General features: G+C 34.2%; 1 protein-coding gene across 2 annotated transcripts in view; it reads right to left on the reverse strand.

The window, feature by feature from the left end:
* EDEM3 (ER degradation enhancing alpha-mannosidase like protein 3) overlaps nt 1-14,098 on the reverse strand; it is a 56,373-nt gene that overhangs the window by 31,852 nt on the left and 10,423 nt on the right. For both annotated transcript variants that reach the window (XM_084866581.1, XM_084866580.1), the window contains exons 3-8: nt 8,757-8,857; nt 8,206-8,245; nt 6,382-6,494; nt 5,069-5,222; nt 2,123-2,257; nt 1,302-1,407 (exon numbers count right to left, since the gene is read on the reverse strand). In XM_084866581.1, coding sequence (XP_084722707.1) covers nt 1,302-1,407; nt 2,123-2,257; nt 5,069-5,222; nt 6,382-6,494; nt 8,206-8,245; nt 8,757-8,857 — 649 coding nt within the window. The remainder of the gene's footprint in view (nt 1-1,301; nt 1,408-2,122; nt 2,258-5,068; nt 5,223-6,381; nt 6,495-8,205; nt 8,246-8,756; nt 8,858-14,098) is intronic.

Consider the following 14,098-nt stretch of genomic DNA (forward strand, 5'->3'; position numbering starts at 1 on the left):
TTATCTTTAAAGAAAGAGGGAGTCAGACCAAAGAAAAAAGAGTAAAGGTACTCATTCATAATGGATAAGAATGCATTATCTGCATGATATCAACATAAAGAGGGATTATGGAGTGGAGTTGGGGGGAGACAAAGAGATAGGAGAGCATACTAAAGTTCATGTCTTACTAGAAGGCAATTATAGTGTTCAATTAAAAATTAAAGATAAACAGAAAAGGTGGGACACAATGAAGTAATAAAGATGTTATAAATAAGTCCAAATATATTGCAGAGGTATGAAGAGTCAAGGATCATCTGCAAAAGTAACAGGTTGTCAAGCAAGTTGCTTTTGTAATCACTGATGCATTTGTGGGTGCTTGTTACATATTAAAAATATATAATCCTATATCCTGTTTACTCATATAACATTGTCATATGCTTTATCTCATAATTCAAACTAATTTTGTAAGAATTATTAAGAACATTGTTAAATACAGATTTCCACTTAACTATACTTTCATGTGAGATGGCTAAGGTATTCTGATGGCTGAGGTACTCAAATTAGTTCTGTTTCAACTACACCCTCTATCTTTAATGCTAACTCCATTAAGGTATGAAATCGAACACTAAATCACCTATTTAAATAATAAAAAGTATGCTATTATTTGGCACACCAAAGAAGAAAATCAGTCTAATTAATGATAATTCCAGGATTCATGTGAAAAACACTGCTTTATACTGTCCCAAAGATTACTTTAACAAATGGAAATCCTTTATTTCCCAACCATTCTAAGGATATTGAGCAGTGGTTCCCAACCTTTTTTTGGCCATGTCCCACCTAAGCATCTCTAAAATCCTGATGCCCCTCTGTGACATATAATTCTTATTATTCAAAAAGTGAACTCCTATTCACACGGAGGAAGCGTAAAAGGCCATTAACTTGGTCTAAACAAGCTTCCAAAGAACATGGCATCCATGAAAGAGAAAAATAAAGAACAAAAGGACAGTTGAAGTCCTAAGGAAGAAATCACTAAGAAATTGTTAAAAAGAGAGTAATAAAGTGATATGAAAAAAACAGCAAATAAAGTTCTAAAACGTATAATAGAGAACTGAAATGCATAAATATGTCACAATATATATTTATATACTGTATACTAGTATGAGGCCCCTAGAACCATAAGAAATGCAAAAAAAAAATCACTGTTAATAACTCATTCTCGAATTGTCCCCCTTAAAAACCAAATTGCTCCCCTGTGGGGTTGTACCCCACATTGGGGATCACTGATTTTAGAAAGCTTGATTTAAAAAAGCCAACTTACATACCTTTTCGCACCCAATCTCCTGTATGGATATTTATGGTCACACCTACTAAATTACTACTTCGCTGTCTTTTTTCCCAGAGAAAATCAAGAGCTTTTCTAGCATATTCCTGTAATTAAAAAGAGGAAAAGCATACTTGAATAACTTCATGTCTCTGGAAAACAGGAAAAAAAGAAACAAAAATCAAAGGCCCATAGCATACTTTAAGGATTAACTAAAATTCCCAAGATAACAATTAATAATATATGTTAAATTTCCTTGCAAGCCACGTTGGCTCTTTTTCAGCCGATCAAATTTAGTTAAAAAGAATAGTTCTAAAAATGCTATTTAGTGGCAGTGATCTCACTTTGAAATCATCCAGGTTCATTTACTCTTGTAGTACAAGTTCACATTCACACACATGTATTATTAACATGTACTAATTTCCGGCATAATTAAATGCATTTGATAAAATAATTTCTGTCACTTAAATTCAAAGTGAAAATCTCCTTAGATACTCTCATTTAGAAAATTGGAGAAGACAAGTTCGTACACCATCTTTGAAACAAACAGGCATATCAGATCCACTTTTTAAATAGCATGTAATACATCTTTGTGAGAGAAGTCAATAAATCAACTAGTGTTCATTTGGAAAATAGTTTTAATATATTTATCTCACAATGACTTCTATATTTTCTGATGAAGACTGTGATAAAATTTAGACAAAAGTTCAATAAAATAACAGTAATCTTTTGATTGATAATCCTAATAGTTGACCAATGAGGAAAAGATATAAAATTAGTTATGCCCAATACCCAGGAGAGCAAAGACTATGAAAAGCAAACCTCAAATATTGTTGCTCCTGTGAATCGACTTAAAGCAGCAAACTCAAGGATCAAGGTACCCGCACATGCTGTACAGGTATCGGTCTCAGTTCCTGTCCGAGCTTCTGGTCTTCTCATTCCAAACTTTAAATTAATCTAAATAAAATCATAAGGTGATTATTAGCAATTATCAAAAAATAATGATTCCTAGATAAGTCAAATTTTTTTAATCAAGACTCATCACAATATGAAAATAATTTACAAAACAACTAAACACTGAAATTCCATCTGTTGCGCTTTGTGACTTTCCAATTAACATCTAGGGAAATATATTCATGGAGTTAATAAGTTTTCATTTAGTTCCTTTCTCAACAATATTGAAACTCAATTCACTGTAAAAATTACACAGAGAAAATAACTTCTGTAACAATTCTGTTTGCGGGACATTTGAATTAATTAATATAAGAATAGGGAACTAGACCAACCCTAGATTGAGAATCTGAAATTAGGATTGAGAATCTGAAAAACCAGTACCATATTAAGTAGTTCTTCATAAAGAAAACACTAATTAAGTCATGGTCTGTATTTAAAAGTAAATTAAAATTTTGTTTTCAGGTTTTAAAAGTTTTGAAATATAGAGTACAGTATGCTGCTTTGCTAATAGACTAACAAATAGTACAAAACTTTTTTTTTCAAAGGAGTACTTTTTTATAATTCAAAACAGCCATACTGTCTTTTTATGATACTACAAAATAAACCTGGATTAACCAGAACTAAATTGACCAGAAATTGATTAAAAATATGTTTTACGATAGTCCAAATAACCAAAAAGAAAATATATGCCAAAGATTTAGCATAAAAACAAAAAATCAAATATAAAACATCATGAGTATGTTCCCAAACTGCAGAAACCAATCACTGGGGATGCCTATCACCTTAATAATGCCAATCAACAGACTCTAGGACTATCTGAGCAAGGAGAAAGGCAACATCAACAAAACAACAGAAGTGAATGGAGGTGAGACAGGGGACGTGGGGTGCTATGTTGGCTTCAGTACTGCACAAAAATGATGATTCACATTTTTTTCTCATTAAATTAACAAAAGAATAATAATATACACTAATGGCAACAGTACAATAACACATATAGTTTTATACAACACTGAGAAACTATAAAAGTAGAAACTTTCTGAAGAACAATTGACAATAAGTGCCAAAATCTTAAAAGCATTCTCTATTTCTGTGGCTTATTATTTCCTATTCTAGTAATTTATCCTATGGAAGAAATAAGTATAAAGACATGTATAAAGAAGAGATATTTAAAATATCAAAAACTAGAAATTTAAATAAGAGATTTAATACTAGTTTGTTTCAAGGGGGGAAAAAGTGTTGGTTACAATCCATTATATGGGTGTGTAAAATCAATGGGCTATGATCTCTAATTTGAAAAGCATTGCTCTAATATCATGCTGTATCTCTAGTCAGCGACTTCTTGATGAAGAAATGAGTCTTATTTGATTTATATTGGTAAAGGGGTTATTCCAGATTATAGAGATGCAGGCTTAATGGCATGGCAATGAAAAAAATCAATAAGTAAAACCCCAGGTGGTTTAGGGAACACTAACAGATTGTTTTGAAATGAAATACTCATTTCACTGAGGTATAGGGTACGACAGACCATTAGAAAGGAAGTTTATTGCCACACCATAAGGAATTCTGAAAGTGAAGGCATTTAGTACAACAGACAGAGTCAATGAAACTTGTACACATCAAATTGAGGATAATTTGATAAAAATGTTTTAGTAAGATTAATTTGTTAAGTCTCTAAAGTAGGGGTGTCGAACTCAATCAGAGAAGGGGCCAAAATCTAAAATCCAGCCTAAATCGCGGGCCGAATGGTTTACTGAACAGTCATAAACTGACAATGTCATAAACTGACAGCGGAGTGCAGTGATGACAGCGCGGTGCGGGCCACATTGCAAGGCCTGGCGGGCTGGATTTGGCCCGCGGGCCGTGTGTTTGACACATGTGCTCTAAAGCATAAACCAGAGAGAAAAGAGTAAAACAGGCATTTACAATAGCTTCACAATGAAATGATATTGGTTTCAACTAAAGTAGTAGCAATAGTAGCAATAAGAAAAAATTGAACAGAGCTTGGTAATGGCTGAGGTATCTGATTTGGATAAGAGGGAGAGAGTAATGGTGTTAATAAAGAATGAAATAAATCAGAAGGGACAGGTTTTTCTATCTCTGAAGGCTTCTAACCCTTTGCTTTAAATAGAACCTTTTTTTCTTGGGGGAGGAGAGGCACACAGCATAAAACTCTTTCAAATGACTCTACCATCAAATGACTCTAACCAATAGAGAAGAAATTTCAAAATAAATGGTCCTATACTTTCATCGACTGAACCCTTCTTTCCATTTGTTCTACCATGATACATCTTCAAGGCACTCTTTGCACACAGTTCTAATGTTTTCCAGAACATCTCCTTTTGAAGCTTTCTATTTAAGATTTTACGATGCCATACACTACTTCGTACTTCTCCTCCCTATGTCCCTGAACACGCCCCTCCTCAGCGCTCCACTTGCTCCCCACGCCCTTCCTCTCTCTAAACTCTCCTCCGGACAGTTCACCTACTCTCACTGCTTCTACTGCATCTTCTGCACCACCCATTCAGTGCCCAAACATCTTTCTTTCCCCCTCTGCAGCATAATCTAATCTGTTATGCAGGGACACATAAAAGGTTTAAAATCATCTAAATTTTCACACCACTCAAATCCAAATTAACTGAAATGTCAACATCAATTTGTTATTTAGCTATAAAGCACTTGTCTCCAGTCTCAAGCAGGAAAGGAACAATGGCTCCAATCACAAAAATTCACTGTTGTTGTTTTAAATAGCAAAGGCAGTATATAAAGACTTTATATATAAAAAATATAAAGTATATATTTTTCAGAATTACTTACTCTTGGATAAGGAAGGCCACTGGTGGTATTAAAAGCTGGTAAAAGCTTGTAACCCAACTGCTTTGCCATTTGCAGAAGTTCATCATTGTACCACTGCATGTACTCGCCCTTTTCTTTCAGCATGATTGCCAATGAGTGTCCACCCAAAAGACCCCTGCAATCACAGAGGTGAAACATGACCCATATCTTACAGGTACTTGAACGTCATCGCCTAAAAAAATCTAGGTGCTGCCCTAGCCAGTTTGGCTCAGTGGATAGAGAGCTGGCCTGTGGACTGAAGGGTCCAGAGTCTCATTTCCGGCAAGGCATGTGCCTGGGTTGCAGGCTCAATCCCCAATAGGGAGTGTGCAGGAGGCAGCCAATCAATGATTCTCTCTCTCATCACTGATGTTTCTTTCTCCCTACCTCTCTGAAATCAATAAAAATATATTAAAAAAAAAGATGTGAGTGTCTTGTTATCAACAACTTTGCACAAATACGATCACGAAAGAACTTAATTTCTTACCTAACCCTAGCTACTCATTTATGGCAAACTTTTATAATTATAATTAAAAGAACTTTTATAAGTATTAAAAAAAAAATCAGATATTCTACCTGTTATAAAGTGTCTAGCATTCTTAAAAGCCTAAAATTTTCTTAAAGAACATCAAAGAAGTCACTTATTGTAACAAGCTTGACAAATTTAATTTTTAAAAAAATTAAACTAATTTAATTATATCATTATGCAATCTTTACCTCTCTTAAGTATAACATTAAAAAATTAAAAACAAAAAGCTATGTAACTATTTCTTAATTTGTTTTTAACTTTTAAAAATTATTTCTTAAATTTAATTGAACAGACTTACTTTGATAAAAGAAAATGAGTTCAACATAAAAGTAACCATTAAATATAGAAACTAATAGTGTTGAGGTCTGAATATTGCAACTCATATTTTTAAATGTTTCAGTATTTCAAATTGTGTAGTTGAAAGGTAATCCTATACATTTAGTTTCATTTGGCTTGAAGAAGTGCTGGCAAAGATTAGCAAACTATATTGCTAGGGAAAAACCTGTGATGTAGCTAATAGGCAAGCATTCAACTGAGTTTTTTAAAACAATAAACAGGGATGTATACTGACTGAGTCTGTAACTATTTCCAAAACCTGCTGCTACCTGAGCCTGATTCAATGCAGAGTCCTCTCACAGCCTGTTTCATACCCCAACTCTTATCTTTTAAGCATAAGAAATGTCTTGCTTTACTACCATTAAGAAATAAATAGTATACCTTAAGCTTTTGTTATTAAAATTATAGCTTTAATGTCTTACATACTTACCCAAGAACTCTGATGTTTGTTTCAAAGACTGATACAACTACATCATTATCTAAATTAACATCTCTTAAAACTTTTTTCACTGCATCTTCAAATTCTTTAGTTTTATTTAATACCTATAACAAAAGTATAAAAATCAAGTTATTTACTACAAAGTCAAAAAAAAATCCTCAGAATAAGCTACTAAAAGCAAATTAACATCTTATGACTATAAAAAGTGACACATACAAAATATTTCCCTTAGGGACTGGTTTGGCTCGGTGGAAAGAGCGTTGGCCTGTGGACTGAAAGGTCCCGGGTTCAATTCCGGTCAAAGGCATGTACCTTGGTTGCGGGCACATCCCCAGTAGGGGGTGTGCAAGAGGCAGCTGATGGATGATTCTCTCTCACCGATGTTTCTAATTCTCTATCCCTCTCTCTTCCTCTCTGTAAAAAATCAATAAAATATAAATTTAAAAAAATTATAAATGTTTAAAAAAATATTTCCCTTAAACATATAATAATGTCATATCTAAAATGAAAACAAACAAGTGATTAATTATATTATAAGGAATCCTTATAAAGTTTTTAAGACACTGAAATATTATTAGGACTTTAATCAATCATCATCAGAACTGTTAACTGGTTTCTTAATATATATATAACCCATGACCTACAGCTGCCACAGGGATGTGGTTTCCAAGTCTAAACAAAAAAACCATCCTATGCACTAAACATACTTTTAAAAGTTACTTCCTAAAAGAAAGCACATCCTTCAACTGACCCTAAACCAAACACCACCTGCCACCTTCACCATGTGGACGCCCCAACTCTTAACTAAGGAGGCAGTACAATTTGAGGTCAAGAGCAAGCTCTGATTTGAATTTTGGTTCCTTCTCATTACCTATCTAATCACAGTAATTTCTATCTCTGAGTCAGTTCCTTCATATACACAAAGAGGGAATACCTATTCTCATAGGATTGTTTTCTTAAATGAAGCAATGTATGTGAAGTACTTCCAGTAGAGTACTTAAGTGATATGATGATGATGATTACCACAATGAGAGTCTAGAAACCTGACTAAGCTGAGAACTCCGTGGATTCTTGTGGTGAGTTCCATGAAGGGGTCACTGTCCCTACACAGGCTGCATTGATTTTTCAGTCTAAATTACGATAGCACAATTAGATGTTATTTAGATCCTAGATCCCTTAAAAGAAGTTTTCTGATCCTGGCTAGGTAACTCAGTTGGTTAGAACATGATCCTCATATGCCAAGGTCGCAGGTTCGATTCTTAGACAGGGCACATACAAGATCAACCAGTGACAGCACAATAAGTGTAATAACAAATCAATGTTTCTCTTTCTCAAATCAATAAATAAAAAATTCTAAAGTAGTTTTCTTTTACTTAACTGTTTAATCTTTTCATTTGATAATATTCTGTAATGCTTTTTTACTTGATTTGATACTCTCACTAAAAATTTTAACTTAGACATAAAATAGTCCATAAGAATACCTGAATGAAATTCAGGTAAAAGTAAAATTCAGAGTAAGGACTGAGTAAAATAAAATATAAAACCTGATTTTAAATTGACTGCTTTCCCTTCTCATTCTCAAAATCTATGTAAATTCTGCAGTAGCAACCTTAAGCTGACATATCTATAAATTAGCTGAGTATCTCCATGATTTTACAGAATTTTATCTGACATTCATAACTCTATTGAGTGTAAAAGATTTATTTAGAAGCAAAGATCAATATATATGGAATCCTAAAGGAGTCTATTTCAGACTTACAATGTGCATATTATGAAATTTATAACATAAGTAAATTCAAGAAGAATCAAACCTACCACAAGAGTGTCCAAAGAATCAATCAGTGTCAGGGAAAATCTAAGAAACAAGTATAATGAGACACAAAACATTAGAATTCTGATTATTTTAGCCATGAATGTATAAGCAGATGGATCTATATATATCCTACTGACTGGCAGTTTCTATTAACTAGTACCCCATGCATCTGTAGTAAAATTTAACTTATAAGGCACTGGAAGAACTGTAAAAGCCTTAACATTATATTTCTTCTCGGCTCCACATCCTTCAAAATGAATAGAAATATTCACTAGCACTTTTTAATGCAAATAAAAACATTAAAGCATCAACACATTATGTCAATGACTTTATACACGTTAAAAGTGACATCCTTTTTAAACAACTCAACTTTTCACTGATCTAAGAGGCAAATTAATTATTTTTTTTACAAAAGACAACAGAGGGAATAAAGAAACTTAATATAATACTTAAAGCAGTCACTGAAATTCAAGCAATCCCCACGTACACTGCTCCTAAGAAGTCTCAGACTTAGGAACGTTCAGATGCCTGCCATCCCGGTATTAATACTCACTTTCCCAAGGCATCGTCAACATCACCCCGACTTGGCTCCTCGCCTCTAATTCGACCTCTGCAGGTTAAAGGCATGAGTTCATCAGCGGGGTAAGCATGTTCCTACAAGGAAAATCTGAATGAGTCACTAGTGAGACACATCTTTAGAGAAGAAAACCTTTTCAGTTTTGTTTTGTTTTGTTTTTTAAGTAAAATAAAGGCTAGTCAAAAAATGCTACCATTCTTAGAGTCTATGGAATCTTTATTTAAAATGTAGTTATAAATGTAAATACATGCTTTAAAAAAATAAGACATTTCTTTAAAAACATGATAATCTGCTTCCCTTTCACCCAACTTCATTCAAAAGAGGTAACTACTGTTAAGATGGAGTTTATCCTCCCAGATTTATTTACATATATTAAAATATCTGAACATATATCATTAAAATTTTTTATTTGCAAATAGGTGCTAATGTCATATGAACACATTTCTCTAGAATAAGTTTACTTAAATTATGGTGGGATTTTCCATGCTAGAATTTTATAAATACCTTTTATTCTTTTTAATAACTGCAAAGTCATATTTTAACACAGACTAATGTTATGGAGCACTAATATTTTAAGCACTGATCTATACAATTTGGTTTAATTGTCACACAAATAGATTCAATTATCTCCATTCTATAGATGAGGAAACTGAGGCCCTTTATCATGCATTTGGCAAATGATAGATTCAGAATGCAAACCTGACTCCAGAGCCTCTGCACTTCATAGTACCCTCTCCTCACAGCATTCCACAGTACAGACATGCTGAAATTTACTTATTCCTCTATTGATAAACATATAGGTTGAACTCCATTATTCACTACATCAACAATCCTATATAATAAAAGCCTAGCCAAAACCGGTTTGGCTCAATGGATAGAGCATCACCCTGCGATCCCAGGCAAGGGCATGTACCTAAGTTGTGGGCATGGGCACATCCCCAGTAGGGGGGGTGCAGGAGGCAGCTGATAGATGTTTCTCTCTCATCGATGTTTCTAACTCTCTATCCCTCTTCCTTCCTCTCTAAAAAAATCAATAAAATATATATTTTTTAAAAAGCCTAATATGCTAAGTGTCCAACTGCTTGTTTGACCAGTCATTATGATGCACACTGACCACCAGGGGGCAGACGCTCTAACTGGTAGGTTAACTTGCTGCTGGGGTCTGGTCAATGGGGACTGGATAAAATGGGTCGGACACGCCCTGGAGCCCTCCCTCGGTCCCTCTCCAGCCCCAATCATGCACCATGGGGTCCCTCGGCCTGGCCTATGCCCTCTCACAATCTGGAATCCCTCGAGGAATGTTGGAGAGCCGGTTTGCCCCAATCCCTGCAGGCCAGGCCAAGGGATCCCACCAGTGCAAGAATCCTTATCTTTTGCACACATGTCTATATTGCTATGGATTAAACCCCTACAAGCAGACCCAATGGGTCAAAGGTATGGATATTTAATTTTTGATAGCTACTATCAAACTGAAGACATCAATTTATACTTTCTTATTCCTTCTATACTTGTATGCCCATATGGTTCTTAATTTTTGAAGTGCAGCAACAATATTCCTAATTCCAAGTCCAACTCTATCCTAAACTCAATTATGTAATCCAAACTCACAGCACATTAGCAGCAGAAAAGTAAAATAGAGGTCAGGGACACTAAGCACATGGCCAGCAGAAAGGGAAAGACCCTCCCACGTAGCCCACATAATTAAAGTAGGCTAGAGAATACAAAAAGCATTGAAGACTGCAGCCCTTTAGGTATTTTAAAAGTACAACAAATGTTTTGATATAATTACACTTCATGTGCAGCTACTAAATTCTGAATTGGATATTTTATAATTTTATATGTAATTTTTAGTATAAATTCCTAATTATTTTAATGTGTCTTTTACATGACAAGTTCCCAACTACTTTTTCAGTGTTAATTCCAATAGTAATTTCACAGAAGGCACACTTTTTATTACTTTATAATTTCATATTAACACTTATAAAAACACTTAGAAGTAACTCAAAGTAATATTTTTTAAATATGCTGATGTATTTCAAAAGATATCATTCAAATATTAATTTGATTTTTAAAAGTTCCTTTAAGATCAAGAGTAACTTAGAAAGCCTCATATTGCTATTTTTAGGGTTTTGCAACACATACACACAAACACTGATGTCTGAAATTAAATATGAAACTCAAACCCTAAGCTCAGCCAGATAAGAAAAATATTAATAGCAATTGCAAACCAGAATAATCAAATAAGGGAGTTTTGAACCAGGTGTAAAAATACTTCATGTCCTCCTGTTTCAAGATTAAGGATAAAAACAAAACCACAGCCTTTTCAAGTTAACCACAAAGCGAGTTACAGTTGGTTTACATAAATCCAGAATAAGGCATACGTGGCAAACAAACATCCTGGCTACTTGCAGTACAGTAGTACTTGCTCTTCACAATGTACTGCCAGAACTAAGGATATGTAATTCACATTGCTATGACTCAGAGCCATAACCAACATTTAATAATGATCTCTGAGAAACAAAGCTCAGGGGATAAAACAGTTCAGTATGAATTAAATAGTACGTGTGCCTAACTAAAAAAGAAAACAAAATAAAACAAAACACATTAGACTCTCCACATTAGATTCTAAACTTACTAGAGCTTTGAAGTGATAAATCTCTGTCTAAAAACACTCAAGTCAAAGCAACATCAAAAACTAACTTTTCATAAAACCAATCCCAAGAACTAGGCAAAATAAAGAGACTTTATTCTACTAAAAACAATAATAAAATAAAAGTGTTATTTATAAAAGTGAGTTATTAAAAATATCCAATCTATTTAATTTAAAATAAAATTATGTACATTTTTAAATGTTTTATTCATTTCTAAATGTTTTAGAAATATTAACAACCTCCCTCCTTGAGGAAGATATTCCATCCTAAAATAAAAACTAATGATATTTATTAAACCATCTATACCATACAGATAGAATATGTTAATTAATTATTTTATTTGCATAATTTATCAGTTCTTCATCCTAGGTTAAATTTTCCTATTCCCTTCTGTTCACTATTTATATTCATTTAGCTAACCATTTTTTAAGCATTTAGGATTGCATTTATTTGAATTTGATTAATGATAAAATTAATCGACCTCATGAAATGTTATATGAAATAAATGACAATATATAATAATGTTACAATGAAATAAAGTCCTACCACTAACAGATATTTTTAGGAAGATTATCTCAATAGATGTAGAAAAAGCACCTGAGAAAATTCAGTACCCTGTAATGATGAAAATTTTCAGCAAACTAGAAAGGAACTTAATCTAATGTAAGGCATCCAAGAAAACCAACAGCTAACATTACACTTAACAGTAAAGAAAACTGTTTTTTCCCCTAAGATTAGGAGCAAGGCAAGGATCCACAATGCCTTTTCAACATAATGTTAAAAGTTCTAGCCACTGCAATAAGAAGAAACTACAGGTACAAAGAATGAAAAGAAGGAAAAGTCTCTTTGTTTGTAAATGACATGATTGACCATGTGGAAAATGCTAAGCAATCTACCTCAAAAAGCTACTAGAAATAATACATGAGTTTAACAAGGTTTCAGGATATAAGGTTAACAGACAAAAAGGTTTTTGTATTTCTGTATAATATTGATGAACAATTAGAAATTAAAACTTGAAAAACTAAAACATACAACAGCATCAAAAATATGATTTATGAATAAATATAGCAAAAGATGTGCAAGACCGATGTTATGAAAACTATAATACATCACTGACATTAAATAAGATCTAAATAAGTGGACAGAGACACCATATTGGATTGGAAGACTGAAAACTGTTAAGTCAATTTCCCCAAATTGATCTAGAGTCAACATAATCTTAGTCAATGGCTCAAGGGGCTTTTCTTTGTTTTTGTTTTTGTTTTTGTAAAACTGATAATATGATTCTAAAATTAACATGGAAATTCAAAGAACCTAAAATATTTAAAACAAATTTGAAAAAGAACAAAGCTAAAAGACTTTTAATATCACTCTCAAGACATTTGTGAAATTGGTATGCCGGAAATATTTAGATCAATGGGGAAAAAAAATCCAGGATCTGGAAAGAGATCCATGCACTTAAGGGTAACTGATTTTACACAGGTGCCAAAGTAATTCAGTAGAGAAAGGGTATTCTATTCAAAAAACTATGCTAGAACAATTAGATATCCACATAGAAAAACTATACATATAAATCAACCTTTACCTTACACCACATATAAACATTAATTTAAAAATGGATAATAGATTTAAAGAAACAAGCTAAAGTTATAAATACCTAGAAGAAAACAAGAAAATCTTTGTGACCATGGGTTAGGCCAGTGGTCGGCAAACTCATTAAGTCAACAGAGCCAAATATCAACAGTACAACAACTGAAATTTCTTTTGAGAGCCAATTTTTTAAACTTAAACTTCTAACGCCACCATCTTCAAAATAGACTCGACCAGGCCGTGGTATTTTGTGAAAGACCCACACTCAAGGGGCCAAAGGGCCACATGTGGCTCGCGAGCCGCAGTTTGCAGAAAGCTAGCTAGGCAAATATTTAGGTAGGATATAAAAGACATGAACATAGAAGAAAAAAGGGTACATTGGACTTGGTTACAATTTAAGACATTTGCACTTCAAAAGACATTGTTAAGGAAATTAGAAAAAGCTAGAAGATGGTGGCACAGGTAAAAGCGGTACTCACGGCCTCCCACGAGCAAATTGAAATTACAACTAAAATACAGAACAACCATCATTCAGAACTGCCTGAAAGCTGGCTGAATCGAAGTCCTACAACTAGAGGAATAAAGAAGAAAGCACACTGAGACTGGTAGGAGTAACTGGGGCACAGAACAGCTGGTCTGACAGCCACGTGTGCCATTTATTTGATCAGGAGGTATCATCCCTGCAGAGGCCACCCATGAGGAGCAAGGGGTCCCAGCCCCACACCAGCCCCCCAGCCCAGGGTTCCAGAGCTGGGAAGAGATGTCCCTGTAACTGCAAGTGGTAAAAACCAGTGGGGAGTATGGCTGAGTGTCTCAAAGGCTACTGGAGACTCAGGAGTTCCTTTTAAAGGGTCAACAAGAGAACTTACTCAGACTCAACCCCTCTGAGCTCCAGCACCAGGTGGGTTTTGCAGGACCCAGACACATACAGGGAGGAACTGAATTGTCTGGCATCGGGGCAGGAACTCGGGGCCAGCTTTCTCCCACAGAAGGGTGCTCCCAGTGATCATTGTTCCTGTGCTGGGACCTCCCTTGTCACAGGGCTGACTGGGAGCTATATCTGAGTTTCCACCAGCA

Source organism: Pipistrellus hanaki, assembly GCF_964339955.1.
Source record: "Pipistrellus hanaki genome assembly, chromosome: 18".
Lineage (NCBI taxonomy): Eukaryota > Metazoa > Chordata > Mammalia > Chiroptera > Vespertilionidae > Pipistrellus > Pipistrellus hanaki.